This window comes from Gigantopelta aegis, chromosome 9 (genome assembly GCF_016097555.1).
Source record: "Gigantopelta aegis isolate Gae_Host chromosome 9, Gae_host_genome, whole genome shotgun sequence".
NCBI lineage: Eukaryota > Metazoa > Mollusca > Gastropoda > Neomphalida > Peltospiridae > Gigantopelta > Gigantopelta aegis.
The window spans coordinates 53,015,370-53,034,766 of record NC_054707.1 but is presented as its reverse complement, the minus strand read 5'-3'; the positions used below and the strand labels follow the sequence as shown (position 1 = coordinate 53,034,766).

At 35.7% G+C, this 19,397-nt stretch overlaps 1 protein-coding gene across 1 annotated transcript in view; it reads left to right on the top strand.

Moving 5' to 3' along the window:
* The first annotated feature begins 5,747 nt into the window (after nt 1-5,747).
* Nucleotides 5,748-19,397, top strand: part of LOC121381292 (protein FAM221A-like) — a 28,189-nt gene continuing 14,539 nt past the window's right edge. Inside the window, exons 1-5 of the mRNA XM_041510539.1 lie at nt 5,748-5,890; nt 14,499-14,577; nt 16,015-16,109; nt 17,144-17,334; nt 18,765-18,977. Coding sequence (XP_041366473.1) covers nt 5,817-5,890; nt 14,499-14,577; nt 16,015-16,109; nt 17,144-17,334; nt 18,765-18,977 — 652 coding nt within the window. The 5' untranslated portion in view covers nt 5,748-5,816. The remainder of the gene's footprint in view (nt 5,891-14,498; nt 14,578-16,014; nt 16,110-17,143; nt 17,335-18,764; nt 18,978-19,397) is intronic.

Below are 19,397 nucleotides of genomic sequence, written 5' to 3'. Positions count from 1 at the left end.
TCCATTCAGATTGCCATTCACCACATAGAGAGGGGTCCTGTGGTGGATAGAGATGCCGCCCCACACCATGACGCTGCCACCACCGAACCGGTGACGTTGTCTAACGTTAACGTCAGCGAAGCGCTCCCCAGAAAGTCTGTAGACACGAACCCGACCGTCGTTGAACTGGAGACTAAACCTGGACTCATCAGTGAACATCACTCGACCCCACTGAACACGTTGCCACCGCAGATGAAGCGTGCACCAGTGACGTCTGGCCGTTCTGTGACGTGGTAGGAGTGGTGGTCGAACAGCCTGGCGACGGCAGCGTAGATTATTGGCTCTCAGACGATTGCGTATGGTTTGATCAGACACTCGAGTTCCAGTCGCAGTCCGCAGATTGTCACGTAATCGGCGTGCAGTGGGTGTGCGTTGACATAGAGCCAAATTGGTGATGTAGCGGTCTCTCTATTTGTAGTGCTTCGGGGTCTTCCCGAACGTGGACGATTTCGAACAGAATTCGTTGCTTGGTACCGTTGCCACAGTCGGCCAACGACACTCTGACTGACACCAAGTCTCAGAGCAACATTTCTTTGCGTATTGCCATCCTGAAGCCAAGCAATAGCCCTTCCTCGATCTTCGATAGTCAGTTGAAGTCGTACCATTGTCGAATTTGGAGTGTGCACCGTACACGAACGCAAGCTCCAATTATACGGAAATTCAGCATTGGGAACATGGAATACACGTGCAAAGCGTGCAAATGAAGCGCTTTGTGAAAAAGCAAGTTATGGGCACTTAGCAGACCTTTCGCTTTCGCCCTAATTTACGTGCAAATGTAAGCATGTTTTCGCCATTAGAACTAGTCGACAGTGTCAATGACAGTGGATTTTAATTGATTTATGGGTTGCTTAGACCCACTTTCGTCAAAATGGAACAATACCATGCGTGACATAATGTCACGCATAATGTATATAGCTAATATAATTTACATTCAGAAAATAATGTCGAAAATATCGTCTGACCCTTAAATTCTTTTGAGTATATATATATATAAGTAAAAAGCGAGATAACTATACGTGTAGTACTTTTCTGACGGTGGTGGCGGCGTCGACATCGTCAACTTCGACATTACAGTTAAACGTTAGTTTCGTGTTAATACATACATATATATACATACATACATACATACATACATACATATATATACATACACACATACATACATACATACATACATACATACATACATACACATATATATATATATATATATATATATATATATATATATATATATATATATATATATATATATATATATATATACATATATCAGACAAGGGGTAATCGTAATCAGTAATCGTAATCGATTACAATCGATTACATATTTTCGCGCGCGCGTGTGTGTGTGTGTGTGTGTGTCACACATATGTGTTAAACACACATACAACATTGTTTTAGAAAATCTGACATAAAATAACGAATACTCTATTGTTGGTCTGTTGCTAATTCTAAATAAGCAAAGGTGTTTACTGCAGGCTACTTGGAATAATTATGTTGCTGCATGTATCTAAATATTGTGAATATGTGTTTCTTCGACGCCCATGCAAACTAGAAGTATTGTAAGGCTACTAAGTAGGGATACTAGGAACAATGGATATAACATAACTTGGTAGTACAGCCATCGTACCCCGTTGAAGGCGTCGGTATGCCGCCGAAACGTAGTAAAATATTGTAACGAATGTGTTTTAAACTTTTTTACAAGTTCTAGGTCAGTGAAACTTGGTTCATAGTTGCATCTATGGATGATCATCACAATGCACCGAAAAGGTTGATGGAAGACGAGACATTTAATTATGCGAAATTCTTGTTAGGAAAACATATTTATTTTAAACTACTTCTAGAACAAAAACAACCAGTAGGTTTACATATTGTGTTTTCTTACGGTTTCTATATGTGCCGCTGCCAGCATATCAACAGTATCTTCCATCGACCGGTCCTCGACGATGTAGGAGAAGACTCCACCAGCCTCTACGACCTTGGCCTTCAGTTTGAGAGAGAACCCACAGGATGTCTCCAGCAAGTTGTTGATGTCACGTGAGCTGGCCACCACGCAGTATTTGACCTTTTTGTTGCTCACGTGCACGGTCTCCGTGTTACTGGTGGCCTCGTTTGGGAAAATCTTGAGGCCAGTGCTGAAGGTCTTGAGGTCAAACGTGTAGCCGAGGTCCATGCCATGTTTGTAAGGCACAAACTCCGTCATCGTGGTCTAACAGAGAAACAACGTAACGTAACGTAACATAACGTAACGTAACGTAATTTAGTATAATGTAACAACATAAGAAAATTTAATATAACATAAAGTAACGTAACAAAAATAAAATAATAATAATAAAATAATAATAAAATATATTTTTAAATGAAAAAGTAATAAATAAATAAATAATAAAATAACCAGATCTTACAAATATATAAATAATAATAAATTATAAATAAATACAAAATAAAGAAAGAAAGAAAGAATAAAAAAAATAATAATAAAAAAAATAATAAATAAATAAATACAAAATAAATAAATTCAAAATAAATAAATAATAAACAAATACAAAATAAATAAATAACAAACGAGAAATAGCCCAATGGGCCATAAATAAATAATCAGATCTTATTCCTGGTTTCCCTTGATATCTGCTTTGAATAACTACACAGATAGATTGATTGATAGATAGATAGATAGATAGATAGATAGATAGATAGATAGATAGATAGATAGGAATAATTAAAGTATATCTGTTTTAGATCACTTACCTATATTGTATTAAGACACATCTACCCAGACCATAAGATCTTCCCAGCTTTCGCTGGTTGTCAGATACAATGTGTATAAAAACATTGGCTTACTCGGTTTATGATACGCGCCATTGGTAACCATACTTCTTTGTGTGCAATTGATGTCACTCCAATACACTGAAGGTCTTAGAATCGTCGTTGAATGGTGGCCGATATAGTACAGCCATTCTACGCCACAATAGACTCGACCTTCAACAAGCTACAACAATTCTATGATGTTACTTTTCAACATACCAAAAGTACAGAAAAGTATACACAATTTCGATTAATTAGTAATTCATTCATGGTCACGTCTATATGACCACATTGGTGCTATATAGTTTGACTTGAAAAGAAAGAAGCTTTCCAGTTAGGCAAGTTATTAAATTATTATTACCAGGTCAGGTGTAATTTAATTGGATCAGCATTGCCCAGTCTTGGTGACTCCCCCACCAAAATTAAAGTTAAACTTTGTTTTGTTTAACGACACCACGAGAGAACATTGATTAATTAATCATCTGTTATTGGATGTCAAACATATGATAATTCTGACATGTAGTCATCAGAGGAAACCCGTTAAATCTTTTTTTCAAAAAGGGGCCAGTAAAGTGTGTAATGTGAGGACCATAATGCGACGAGTCATATGTATGATAGTTGCCATTTTTATTAATTACATTTTAATAGTGTTTGTGAATTGATATAGTTATATACCAGCTGATGCTGTCACTTGGGGGGGGGGGGGGGGGGTCAATTTTAAGGCACACACAATAACAAAGGTCCAGCAGATTATATGGGTCAATCGTTTATTCGGGGGACGCCCCCCGCCCCAATGCCTCTCCAGCTACAGACCTGAATTAGCAGTTTCAATATTTTTAGTATGTTATTTAGAAACCTAAACTATATAATTATAATTAAATTATTTATAATTTTATTTTATTGCAAATTGTTTAACACCAACTCGTAGAATGACTTGAATAATATATGAAAGTGAATTAACCCATCGTGACCTTACATCCCCCACCAAAAAAAACACAACAACAAACAAAACAAACAACAGCAAACAACAACAACAAACAAACAAACAGACAGACAACAAAAAGCCCACACACAAAAAAAACACAACCTAAACGACCGCCGTGTAGATAGCCAGCCCAAATTAGACGATAATATATACACGGCCGTCGTGTTAAGTAACAAAGATGGCCGCGTCCACTGAGGTTGTGTTGAGGGAAATTATTTTTTGTATGAAATATTTAGCACGATATGTACGGTAGTCGACTGGACCTGAGCGCATTTAGGCACCGGGTAAGTACAAAGAAGACAGTCGGCGATATACAGATCACAATAATAACAATAACAATAATGTATTTGTCAAAAAATGTAATAGAAAACATTGTTTGACCAAATTTTATAACAAACTACAAAATGGAAGACAACAACATTTAACATATTATGCTACTACTACTACTACTACTACTACTACTACTACTATTAGTCCTACTACTATTACTACTACTACTTAATAATAATTATTCTTATTATACTATATAGTTATGTAAAGAATGCACATTAAAGTATGTGTTAATAGGTACAGTGCAGTCAATCCAAGTACATGTATATATAAATATTATATATATTTATCCACAATTATAATGATTTTTTGTGTGTGACACTCCTCATGCCAATTTCTCGCTTCAGCCAGGCACCACGACTGGTATATCAAAGCCGTGGTATGTGTTATGCTGTCTGTGGGATGGTGCATATAAATGATCCTTTGCTGCTAAGGTCTCACTACACAGATCACTTCCGGGTGAGAGTTGATTGATGACGGTCCACTATAGTTCCTAATCGTGGCACATGTTATGGTTCACATATTCACTCCTAGGAAATGGTGAAGAATTAAAACAATATGTATGTTTTATGGTAAGCCTTCTGGCTGTATTTTGCCCATGTTATTTTGTAATATTGTGCATCGACCTTTTGGTACATGGGTATATAGCGCAAGTGACAGCCGGAGTGAATCGGTGAATGAACCACCTGTTCGGACCGGTACTACAGCTAGATGCGGTCATATAGCAAAAAACTGAGACGGAAATGTTCACAATTTTGGAGTGAATATAAATGCATATATAATGTATGTTCACAATGGTGTATGTTGTTAGTGCCAACAAGAACCCGTTCTATGGGAATTCTTCGCTTGAAGTTGGGCAGTTTAACATGGGTTTCAATGGCAGATGACATCTGTGTAGTGAGACCTAATCGAAAAGAGTAGCCCATGAAATGGCGACAGCGGGTTTCCTCTCCCAATATCTGTGTGGTCCTTAACCATATGTCCGACGTCATATAACCGTAAATATAATGTGTTGTGTACGTTGTTAAATTTAAAAAATAATAATAACAAATAAATAATACTCATGCCACATCGTCACCTTTGAATGATTACCCATCAGACCTCTAAAGTACTGGGGATGATTAAACCCACAGATAATATTTTTTTCTAACCTGTATACTATTGTAGCAATATTTTGCCTCATGATTAGCTATTAAGCCTTCTGCAGTTAGTAAACAAAAATGAATTTATCAGCAGCAGAAATATTGAAATGCACTACAATTGAGGAGACTGCTTTATAAAGCTCGTCCCTGCAATCAGGTTATAATGGGCATTCCATCAAGAGAACCGATCAGAAGGATGGGAAACTGTTAAAATAAAAGAAGAAAGAAAGAAAAGAAACAAGAATGAAAAGATGTTACAGAGTGATAGAAAGAATGAAAGAACGAATGAAAGCAAGAAGAAAAAAAGACAAATGTAGTGGATGTAAAACAAGTCTGATCACTCAGTCTTATTAGGTATGTGTGTTTGTGAAACTATTTAACAGCTTTTAAATTGCGGCCCTTGAATGACTCTTGTGTTCCAGAAATACACATTCCGTTACCCCGATTCCAATGTAAACAATTTTATTATTTTGCAAATATCAGCGTAGCTTTTCTGGTCGATTAAATAGTAAAAAATGGCCGACCAGTACACCATAAAGGTTGATCGTTCTAAGGCAGCGTCCGTTGATGCTTATCTAGAATACAAAAGGTAAGTTCGTTTGTAATTTGAAACCGACTAGCTAGTAGCTGGTCCGTTCAAGTCAAGTGCCGAAAATGGTTGTCATAGACAAACTACTTTGCGTTCGCGACTAATATTTTGAGATTTATTCTTGGATTGATGAAGAAGTAGAAAATGATAGTAATAATAATAATAATAAATTTAAAAGTAATAAATCCCACACAGCAATGTTTTAGTTTTGTCGTTAGATATATAAATTTATACATTATATTTTGTCCCATCCTCAGGTAGCATATCGTCAACGTCCCTAACTGCGTTAAGCTTCAAATTCCGTTCACTTTATTTACTCGTGCACGGTTCGCGAACATCTGATTTGTTGTCACCGGCATGTCGTTCGTTCATGAGGTTTTTCTTCACAGTTCAGGAACATTTTTATAAACAATAAAGTTCAGAAAAGTAAGTATAAAAATACAAAACTTTACAAAGCCCTAAAACCATTAATTTTACTCAGTCGTTTTTGTTTATTCCTTAAAATTACCGATATCGGGTCCACATGACTCGTAGAAATTGACTTAAAATGGAGAAAGATTAATTAACATTTGGTGCGTGTCACATGACCTCACACGTGCCAGATCAACAAGGCCAGAGAATTAAATTTTTACGATTTTTAAGACCTGTTGTTAGAATTTGTTTTCAATTATTATATTCCATCTGCAAAAGGTATGCTACATTTGTGTGCCTCTATTGTAGTGAATAGTATTGATAATCCATTCATAATAATTTTGAGTATATAATTGTGTTAATTTATAATCAATTCATTAAACAAATTATATTTTACAAACTATTCGCAGGTATGAATGTAATGCCTATCAGTACTGACATCAAGTGTGAGCGATGTGTGTTGATAAAATGCAGACCGGACCAGAACGCTTGACAAATTGAATTTTTCCTTTAAATTTTTAAAATAAATTAAGTGTTCGGCAACTGTGCATAATTAAGAAATATATATTTTTTTCATGTAGTTGCCTCAAAAATGGAAAATGACGAACCGCACATGCGCAGTATGATACTTTTTGCAAACGCATGCACCTGAACGCAGTTTAGAAACGTCGCACCCTTTCCTGTTTACCGGAGGGTGTTTCACTTTTATTTATTAGAATGGATTTGTTTTACATCCACATTGTTGATTTTTTATGTAACTTGATTTAAATTTATTTTGTTTCACGTATTGTAGCTGAAAAATGTAGAATAGTATTTCCGTAAATATCGTATTCGTGTTTTTGTCGTTAGGTGAACTCAGTTTGGGACGTCGATGGTACAAGCATTTTTTTTTAACATCATTTTTTATGACTTTTTTTTAATGTAAATTGACCTAATTAGAAGAAAAACACAATTTTGTTTATAATATTTCATCATAAATGTTGTTCAGCATAGATGACACGTCAGTGGATATTCCAGAGGCCAATTTTGCAAATTTGCAAAACAGTGTCCCCTCCTCACCAAAGCAAGATATAATACTTTAACAAAAAACTAAAATGAGCACAATTGTTTTTGTTATTCTCCAAGTTTTAATGTATTTGGTTAAACCGTGTATTTTTTAATTATTAAGCAAATGTATTACCCGTCTGCCGAAAACTGTCCACAGCCTGGCACAGAAACACAGAAATGTTGGAAAATATTATAATGTTGCCACATACTGACAATCATTTTACAACTAATATGTCCTATAGACAATATCATTATGTAGTCTTTGTATTTATTAATATAAAATACATCAGGCTTGTAGGAACTGGGGTGGGGTGGGGTTAGAGGTGGGCCTAGGGGCTTGTTCTCTATCCCACATTTGACGAAAATGTATGTTTTAAATTTTCACTACTCAACATAAATAAAGATGATATAAAGATGAAAATCTAGTTTGTATCCCTCACTAGAGACTCTACACCTCCACCCCCACCCCACAAACACACACTTCAAATATTGTTCCTGTACAACTGTAGATAATATGTAGAGGCTGAGGTTAGGAGCCAGTTCCTTTTATCTTTAGGATTTTGTAATCATGATTTCAAACATGATCATGAAATCATGTTTCAGGTAGTTTGCTCCACATACTGACATAAAACACATTTGTTATTACATATTGGAATAAAACATAAATAATTACAATATATCCAGTGTTATTTTTCTTTAATCATTCATGGAGGAAGAAGGAGTGGGACGTAGCCCGGTGATAGTGCTCGCTCGATGCGTGGTCGGTCTAGGATCGATCCCCATCAGTGGACCCATTGGGCTATTTCTTGTTCCAGCCAGTGCACCATGACTGGCATATCAAAGGCCGTGGTATGTACTACCCTGTCTGTGGGATGGTGCATATAAAAATATCCCTTGCTGCTAATTGAAAAGAGTAGCCCATGAAGTGGCGACAGCGGGTTTCCTCCCTCAATATCTGTGTGGTCCTTAACCATATGTCTGATGCCATATAACCGTAAATAAAATGTGTTGAGTGTGTCATTAAATAAGACATTTCCTTTCCTTCCATGGAGGAAGAAGGAAGTCTTGGTGAAAATATATTACAGGTAAAACAAAACAAATGATGTTTATTCCAAGTGGTAACTATTGTAAATTTTGCTTTAAATTGCTAGATGCCAAAAGTGATTAATTATATTATTGTATGGTAACAGTCGAAAATTAGACGATCAATTGTTTCAACCTCTGCCAAAGGTAGCAGGCTTTCTGCCAGAAAATAATTTGAGGGTACATAATAAAAACTAAATATATTCAAAGGCGTATATTGGGTGGTTATGGGTTTGAAATGGGTTTTTTATTGGACATTTTATTTCATGCACTTTTAAAAATTTTAAACAGCAATTCTCTTAATATAATGTATCTAAAAATTAAACAAAATATGTACATGTAATTTTACCCCACAGTACTATCGGGCAGAAACCCAGGGTAAGTAAACAATTATTTAGTGTAGAATATTTTTAATATGACATACAGAAAACATTGAAAAGTGCAATTTTATTATGCTTTAATAGTGGATATTAGCTCTAAAACTAATTAACCATCATTCCTTCTGACCACAGTACATATGTTGTTCCTGCCAAAGTGTTAGCATTTTTTTTTTAATGCCAATATACTGAACTGACGATAAACTCTGATAACTAACGTATCAATTCACATTTTAGACTGTTTTGTTATGATGTTAACAAATCAACTAGATCAAGAGATGTTAGTATGGAGTCGTTATGGGCTGTCAGTGAAAATTAATTTGGTAATTATAAACTATAAATGGGTTATTATCAGATAAAGTCCCAAATTCAGGTTTGTACTTTCAAAAATAACAAGTCACTATTTTTTTTTAAATTATTAGATGACTTGATAGAATAAACACGAGGGGATCATATGTCAGCATTAGCAGCACACTTTTCTTCCGAAAAAGGTAATAAATTGCTGTATCAAAACTAGGTCACCTCGCTCATTTTGTCAGTTCCGTAACATGATTGTAAATTAATCACAAATTAATAACAAAACATACGACATCAAAACGTGTTATCCCTAACTAAATTTGAAAGGTTTTCTACGAGTTGAGTGTCTTGTTTGTTTTTCTAATGGCTTTAAATAATAAATAATGAATTTAAGGTGGCACTTTGTTTAAACAATGTGCAAAAAATGAATACTTTTAAAAGAAACATCTTTAGGTAATTTCGATGCAGTAGAACATTTTCACCGTTGATTAAAGTATTTCGTTTGAAACGAGATGTTGCATCAATATTTTATGAAATAAAATAACATTTGGAGCACACATGAATGATTTTATTCCCTGTTATGGTAATGACTTACACGTTACGGTACTAACCTCCGTTACAGTACTGACAAACATGACTACTGGAATGTTGTCTTTCTTAAAGGAAAAAAGAAATAATTTGAAAAATGAAATTGTAATACTATGCAAATTAATTCTTGAACCAAACAACAGCAAAATAAGTAAACAAACAAATTTATTAGGCAGTTCCATTCGTTTAAAATGTATTTTTGACGCTCTTACCCCATCCCCTATCCGTTGTAAACATGCCTACCTGTACAGTGCATGTCTCATATATGGCAATCCGCCAAAATATTTAACTCACATATACATGGGTTAACTATGGGTGGGACGTAGCCCAGTGGTAAAGCGCTATACCTCATGCGCAGTTGGCCTGGGATCGATTCCCGTCGGTGTGTCCATTAGGCTATTTCTCGTTCCAGTCAGTGCTCCACAACATCAGGTCTGTGGGGTCATGCTTATAAAAGATGCCTAGCTAGTCTGTATGTTCTGTGTGCTGGGGTGTTGTTAAACATCCATTCATGCTTTCATTCATACATAAAAGATCCCTTGCTGCTAATCGGAAAAGGTAACCCTTCGCATGGTGACAGCAGGTTTCCTCTCTCATTATCTGTGTGGTCTTTAGCCTAATATCCGATGCCATATAACCGTATTTAAATTGTGTTACGTGTGTCATTAAATGAAACATTCCATCCCTCCTTCAAAGTTAACTAAGTTAGTGTAAATTAACTTCTACTTTACTTTTATGATTCATAGATACCAAATAAAAAGGAGAGTGCATAGGTCTAACTCCACAATGTAAAAGTCAGTTTGAATACCTTACCCTATTTCATTACCCAGTCGATGCCAAAGAGGTAATGCACTTAAATTAATGTAGTTATTGCGTGTTGGCCACAAAAATAATAGCTATAATAATAATGAGAAAGAAAAAAACAGAAAAAGAAAATCGATTATCACCAATTTCATGCATTCCATTATCCAGAACTGACACCTCGTCAGCATCAACAATCTGCCTGAATGTATCATAATATGTTCAGATGAGCTCCCACTAAAACCACTTCTAAAACGTCACCAAACTGTTTCATGACAACTGTTTTAATCAATATCCAGTAGCTGTTCCCACAAGCCTTTTTATATCATTTTGAAAGTGTTTTAACGTCCACACTCAATACGTTGTGTATTACATCATATTTGATTCCAAGATGCAAACGCCTGAATTAAAACACAATAAAGCGTTCACATTTATACCTAAACTGTTCCAGCCTATCCGTTTTAGCTGAAATGGTGAGAAAATTGTCCAGACGTTTTTTGGTTAAAACACTTTCACAACATCATAACAGCACTGTCTAGAAACGACCAAAACTTTGTCGTTAAAACATTCCCAAAATGGTTCTGAAACATTTTAAGACGTTGATGGGAACACCTCTTCAAAATTCTGACCGATAAGCACAACCTCAAATGCGTGTTCTGGTTTCAAGTTGTATGAGATGTAGGCAATATTGAGGACCATATACAAAGTACGTTTGTGTCGACAGAATACCATCAGTTTGGTGAATCAGCAGAATTCGCCGTATAAGGTGCCATAAGTGAAGGCAAACAAAGGTAGACTTCGGTAGATATTTAGAGGTCTACATACTTCACTCTTTTTTCACCATCTCTATATTTAGTACAGTATGTCACACATAACGAAGTCCATGTACCTTTGTAAAACTGTTGTATTTACCTGCCTCACTTTCTCTTTATTGCAACATCAAAAATGCCTTTTGTCATATTGTAAGTTAAACAAACATACATGTACATTATATGCTGACAAAAGCAATCTTCCTTAATAAAAAAAATAAAAATAAATAAAGTACCTAAACAAAATCCACAAAAAAATACACTCAAGCGCAAAAACAAACAAACAATAAGGAAAACAACAGTCGACGAAGATATTACATTTTAACTACTAAAACGAACCTCCATCATATTTATTCATTACACTGCATTTTAGAATCATTGTGAAATTCGGTGTAGGTGGGGGTGGGGGCAGATACAATTTCCAACATCTTCCTCTAGGACAGTGTCCGCACTAGAAAATCTGGTATAGTTAAGTAGCTATAAACTTACTATAGAAAGATTCCTGCCATTTCAAAAACATATTGTATTTAAGATTTTGAAAAGTTCAATTTAATATGTAAAATGGTACAAATACATCATTTGGTAGTTTTGAGTTATTTCGGTCTAATGTAGTATATAAAATTACAAATATTAATATCTATTTTGCACTTTATGGTACCCATTATGTCAGTTGTTGTGTAATAATGTGTCAGTACCGTAACACTGTGTCAGTACTGTAACGAAAAAAACAAATGTTACGGCACTGACGTTACGGTACTGACTACATTTTACAGAAATGACACTATTTACTTAAAATGCAAAGCTGTATGCAATGTTTCATGGTGCCATACTCAATACGCCATTCTTTTTTACATAGTTATATAGTCATTTAAACACCAAACTCACAAAATCCATTGCGAATCTGTGTTACGGTACTGATGTTAAATAAACATACTAATTCCACCTTTAGTAGCAAATTGACCAAAACTTTGTAATCACACAAACGATTTTTCCTGCGGTGCTCGTGAAATACTGGTTATGACAACTTTCAAATCATCAGACAATAACTTTATTGAAATCAACATATGTTATATTAATGTTGCTTCTGTTAATGTCGCGTTACGGTACTGACACGAAACTTGGTGACAGAGTAACATTTGTCTCCGAAATATTTTAATAAATGAAATTGATGTTTACATGCTGCAATATGAAAAACCCAACTTTTAATTATATCAAAAAACTTATTTATTTGTTAATTATTCACCCATATTGATGATAGCCCTGATAATATATCGCTTCCCCCTATACTGGCCACATGCTGATTTTGCTGACACGTGATAGCATTAGCATAAAAAAGTTCATAATCAGGGAACTTGAAAAACAATATCTTGTGTAGAATAATGAATTAATATTGTAAGTCACTATTTAGTTACAAATCATGAGAATGTTGTGAGTATTATTGTAAAAATTTGCTCCTAAAGGCTGGCGACATAAAAATGGGACTTTATCTAATAATGACCCAAATATTCATATGTGAAAAAATTGCAATACCAGCGCTGTAGCTAGGATTTTTTGTTTGGGTGGGGGGGTGGCAACTGAGTATTTAATAGTCTAAAACTCTTCAAACAGTTCAGAAGAGAATTTTCTTTAAGTTTCTATAATACCCTCTGGATTTTTTTCTGGGGGGGACAACTGGTCCCCTCGCTAGCTACGGCCCTGAATACCTTTATTTAATGTATATCTTAAGTACATACTTGTCTTTAATTTTTACATTGTAAGTGTACCAGATTGTCATGTTTATGTATTGCATTTATACTTTTAGTTTACAACTGTCACATTGAAAACATTTGGCCCATAACTGTATTTAGTCAAATATGACGCAAAATCTAGACTGAAAATTACTTATGCTCATTAAATCTTTTTTGCAATTTATTTATTTTATTTTTGGTATCAATCAGTCTTGTTTATAATAATTATAGCAATATGTATGCAAGTTTGAGATTCTGTGTGCGCTATGAAAGAAACAATCTTAAAATTAGTGGTGAGAATTTCAAAAGTTATGTCCCTTGGTATAAAAATCCCGGTCAATCATTATTACTTTAATAAATCAATTCTTTTACTTACGGTGGTTTAACTTTATGTTAGTGACATAAATCGGTTCTTTAAAATATTTCACATAGGCTTAATAACATATACATATAAATGGTGTTTATGGCTGATAAACGGTTACTAATTATTAACCTGTATTTGGGGAAATAATTTCACCACTTTTGATTTGCAACTAAGGTGCTAAAGATAAAAACTTAAATTGGTCACAAAAGAATTTTACCTTCTTGGGAATTAAATTTAGTGTCCAGTTAAATCAAATTGTACAATTAAATTATACTGACAAAATTGAAGAAATTTCAAAGTTACTGAATACCTGGTCTAAACGTCATCTTACTATGCTGGGTAGAATTACTGTCATCAAATCCTTGGCTCTATCTAAACTTATTTACCTTATTCTCAGTATCTCAATCCAGATAATGGCATAATAAAAACAATCAACAAGATCTTTTATTCATATATTTGGAAGAGTTCCATAGATAGAATTTCTCGGAATTCGCTAATGCAGGATATAGAAAATGGTGGTTTAAAAATGGTAAACTTAGAATATTTTATGAATTCCTTAAAATTAACATGGATTAGAAGAGCAATAAATGGACATGATTCGTTATGGTATCATATCCTTAGATGTCACCTCTCAAACAAAAATATTTTATTTACTAATATAGGAGATGATTACCATAAACTGTATGAGAAAAAAATTACAAATATGTTCTGGAAACAGGTATTCAGTATACTAGCATTATTCAGAAAGAAAGTGGAACTTAACGAAAATGATGTAAGTTCCGAACCACTGTGGTTCAACAGAAGTAACTACTGAATATTCCCTGAAGTGGTCAGACTAAGCCCACAGCTAAAAGTTGATTGGCGATCTGTCCACCTCCACATCTCAGTCCTTGTCTCTCCAACTGTGACAGGTGCTTGTCTCTTGTGGCTATCTGTGCCACACACCTGCTATTCCCCAATCAACTTTTAGCTGTGGGCTTAGTCTGACCACTTCAGGGAGTATTCAGTAGTTACTTCTGGCATTGTTAAGAGGCACTTGTAACCACCTACTATGCACCCCTACTACTGGCAGTCGTTAGTGCTAAGGAAGTTGTCTGTTTTCAGGATTGTAGGTGAAGACGATGGAGGTGTCATGTTTACTCCAGAGGAATACGAAGACTACAAGAAGAAAGTCTTACCAATGGTATGTTGGTGCATAGGGAAGGACCTAGCTCATGGAGTGCTCGCCTGATACGGGGTCAGTCTAGAATCAATCCCCAATGGTGGGCCCTTTAGGTTATTTTTTGTTCCAGCCAGTGCACCACGACTGGTTAGTTCACTAAAATAAACCTTGGCTTATAAGCGTTTTCATCATCCATTAGAGGCTTTTGTAGGAGATATCGCTGGCACTATAATTTGCGATATCGCCTGCAATATTTTCCGCAGGAGATATCGCTTCTTATAATCTTGATTGGTCAAATTTTAATCACAAGACAATGTTTTATGCCGTTCTGCTAGTTAACGAGTTTACCACTGTTGCAAATGAAAAGAATGATAATGGATGATAAAAAGAATACCCCCCTCATGTCTTGTGAAAAGAATGATAATGGATGATAAAAAGAATACCTCCTTGTGTCTTGTGATATCATAATTTATCAGCACTCTTTGATAAAAGTATAAAATCCTTGGCAAGCCTCGGATTTCATACTTTTATCAACTCGTGCTGATAAATTATGATATCACAAGACACTCGGGGAATATCCTCTATATATGCCAATGTTTATTTTAACAAACTACGCGACTGGTATATCAGTGGTGATGGTATGTGTTATCCTGTCTGTGGGGTGATGTATATAAAAGATCCCTTGCTATTAATGGAAAAATGTAGCAGGTTTCCTCTCTATGATTATATGTCAGAATTACCCGACGTTTGACATCCAATAGCCAGTGATTAATAAATCAATGTGCTCTAGTGGTGTCGTTAAACAAAATAAACTTGAATTTTGTTTAACAATTTTTTCTAAGAAACCAACCAGCGACAGGGTTAATGGGTTTTTGATTTCCACTAGTCAACCAACATTAACCACCTGCACAAATTTCTGACCAAATACATTCAAAATAATTTCATTTTATTTGAGTATGGTAATTATTTTATTTTTATTTTTTATGTTATTTTTATATAGATATTTACATTGATAGCATTGTGTATGTTGTACATTCATGATACTGCAGATGTTTTACATTGGTAGTATTGTACATGTACAGTAATAGTACATATATTGTAGATGTTGAATATTGATAGTACTGCAAATATTCAACGTTAATAGCACCACCAATGCTGAATATTTCCATAATAATGTATATTGATAGCAAAAACTAATAGCTATATTTGTGTATGGGTGTATATTTACTCCTGTTATAATATATTATAATAATATAATAATAAATTCTTTATTTAGTGAGACTAACACAGTTAGCAAAAGCTAATCTTCCCTGAGGCCCTCAGGTACAAACAATACAGAATTACAATACATACATCTAAGTAAACATGCTAGTGTGTGTGTGAACAAACTACTAATACATATTGATACATGTATTTATAACTGCTAATTATAAAAGATACGTATTTGTTTGTTTTCAGCGTATAAAAAACCGTCTCTTCACCAGCTGGTCTGGTCCCAGTGGTATAGACTGCAAGCAGATCGGTCCAGAAACACTGTGCTTCTGCAAACACAGGTATGTAGCAGGGCTCGAAACGGTCTGTGGCCAGGTCACCAAATGCGATCAAAGTCCCGTTTGGGCGACTTAAATATTAAAAAATAATGGTGTTAATCTTTTTTCTATAACTCATGAGCCACTATTATTAATTGTATTACACATTTCATATGCTTACTTAAAACTTTCGCTTAACACATGAAATACACATGTATGAATATTTTGTGTTTAAGCTACCTAAAGCAAGTCTGGGCCACTGAAAATGAAATGTTAGTGGCCCAGATATTTAGTTTTGGGCCACCATATTTTTTGGCGAGTTTCGAGCCTCGCACTGTTTACTCATGTAGTCAGCTGCTGTGGTGTAGTGGTTATTCCACTGGGTGCCCACTTCTCCATCCTACTTGGGTGGGACCTACATGTAACCCAGTGGTAAAGTGCTCGGCTGGTGCTGTGGTATGCACTATCCTGTCTGTGGGAAGGGGCTTGCATGTATAAAATATCTCTTGCTGCTACTTGAAAAGAGTAGCCCATGGCATGATGGCAGCATGAATGCAAAAGTAGGAATAACACTTTTTACTCATTATTGGAGAAAACAAAATACACAGTCAAATAGATTTAAACCATATAACTCACAGTTAACACAATTGTATTACAAAGTTAACCTTTGACCTGAGGGGCAGAACGTAGCCCAGTGGTAAAGTGCTTGTTAGATGCACGGTCAGTTTGGGATCGATCCCCGTTAGTGGGTCCATTGGGCTATTTCTCGCTCCAGCCAGTACATCAAAGGCCGTGGTATGTGCTATCTATGGGATGGTGCATATAAAAGATCCCTTGCTGCTAATCGAAAAAAAGATTAGCCCATGAAGTGGCGACAGCAGGTTTCCTCTCTCAATATATATGTGGTCCTTAACCATATGTCCGACACCTTATAACTGTAAATAAAAAATGTGTTGAGTGCGTCGTTAAATAAAACATTTCCTTCCTTTGACCTGTGGATTCTCATTCCTGATCACTGACTGGATCCACCTACACATTACGCATTTGTTTCTGGCCAGATACAAGCAGCACAAGACCGATTTTCACGTGATCCCCGAGGAGCGCCCGATCCGGTTGCCGTGCCGTGCCAAGGGCTGCCGGTGCAGCACGTACCTCTACGTGCCCATGAACGGAGGTCAGCCCATCCGGTGTACGTGCAAACACCCTTCTGATGACCACAAGGAGGCAGCACCGTTTGTCTGCAAGAAAGGTAACACTCGACAGGGTGATTTCATTCATTCATTTTACTTCAAAGTTATTTTCTTGCTTTTATCCAATTAAGGTTCAAGCACGCTGTCCTTGGCACACAATACCAATCACTAAAATATGCATTACTTAGTCTTGCTTTCACAGATGTCTTATACATAGTCTAAACGTTTGGTTAATATGACGTTTTATTGTGATGATCCTGGATTAGAGGGTCTCCTTGTAAATGGCATTCACCAACAAGATCAAAAGTCAACAATATTTATTTAATAATAACCTCAAAATACATAATATGTAGTTGAACTGTATGTTCACTGATTCATTTAGTGATCAAATTCACATGCATAATTAAATAAATATGACTAGGTTACTTTCAGGCTATGAAATATACCACAATTCTTAAATTACCTTAAACGAATGAGTCTTATTCACCTGGGACAGGTAAGTCGCACTTTAATAATTATTACTAATATACTAAGTCCCCAATGTTATAATATATACAGTCTAAATTGTGGACCAAAAACGTTAATAACTTCAAGATTAATTGAACAAAACTTATACCCCCACCAAAATCCAGCAATACTGGTTAATATCCAGCACTATGTATTCCATGGAGCATGGTAGGCCTATGCATTCCACAGAGCAGGGTAAAATCCAGCAGTGCAAGGTACAATCCTGCATTGCAAAATTTGTAAATTATGCAATGAGAGTTAGAAAACCAGTAACATCATCTACTGGTGGATAACGTCATTTCGAGCCTACATGCCTTTACACCATAACTACATGTACTATGCTATAATAGGAACCAAATAAATACATTAGGCCTATATAAGATATAAGTTGCATTAGTAAAATCTGAAATACTAATATTTACCTAAACTACTCAGTGTAGCAGATGTCAAAAATAATGTTCACAGATACCCGGGAGTAAAACAAAAAAAATCCAGAATGAGGCTCGTACAAAAGCGTGGCTTCGATCTTTTACATTTGTGGCTGTATAAAAATGCCAATTTAACAACTTAATAACACTTGTCACGGTAAGTTATCTGTGACTATTGATAATATAAACACTAATGATTATGTATATAAATGTTATATGATAAAAACGGCCTTGTGTTATTGACCCGATGCATAGAATTGCACTGTTCAATGTAAATAAATATAGACTTCCATGCATTTTGGCACTAAAAAAAACGGACTTGAATTATAGTTCAATAATTTATATAAAAATAAGTTTTCTGGCAATATCGTAATCCCAGTTTCTCACATTATTTATGTTGGTATTTTCTGATCACTATATCGCACGAACCCCGTAACTCTGGACAAACTCTGTCTGCACCGGCACTCTGTCTAAACCGGCATATTTCATCAGTCCCAAGCGAATCCGGTTTAGACAGAGGTCACTGTATATAAAAATCAATTCCGATATTGCAGGTGGGTGTACGAAGTGTGTCGGCTTCAAGAGTCCGTTCACGTGCGGGTGTGGATCTCCCGTCCACCAGCACCAGATGATCGTGGAGACGGCGGACGAGAGAGAGGCCAGAGGTCACCCAGTGGGTCAGGCTACCCCCTACGCTGCCATGGGGGGACTGACGGGATTCTCGTCCCTCGCAGAGGGATACATGCGACTGGACCCCAGTGGAATAGGTAGGAATGCATCACTTGTGGTTCTGTAGTTGAGCCTTAGGGCTGGTAGGTAATGGGTTCAAGTAAGCCAGGGTGAATTTTTAAGACCATTACAATGATGTTTCTCACATCAGCTACTAGCATCTGACTATTAACCCATGTTCTGAATAGGTATCTCAGATTAACAAGGTATGTGTCCAGTACATGTAAGCATGTATAGTGAAACCTCTCAAAACCGGACAGCCATGGGTCCAAGAAAAGTCTGGTTTTGAGGGGTATCCGGTTTACAGAGTTTTCAGTATTGAGGTAAACCATTTGTTGGTTGGTGTTCTCTACTGATATAGTAACTAATAAAACTGCCAAAAAAAACCAGGTACACTTTTGAATTATTTTAAGTTTATCATCAAGCAATAATTTAACATGGCAGCGTTTCGTTGGACG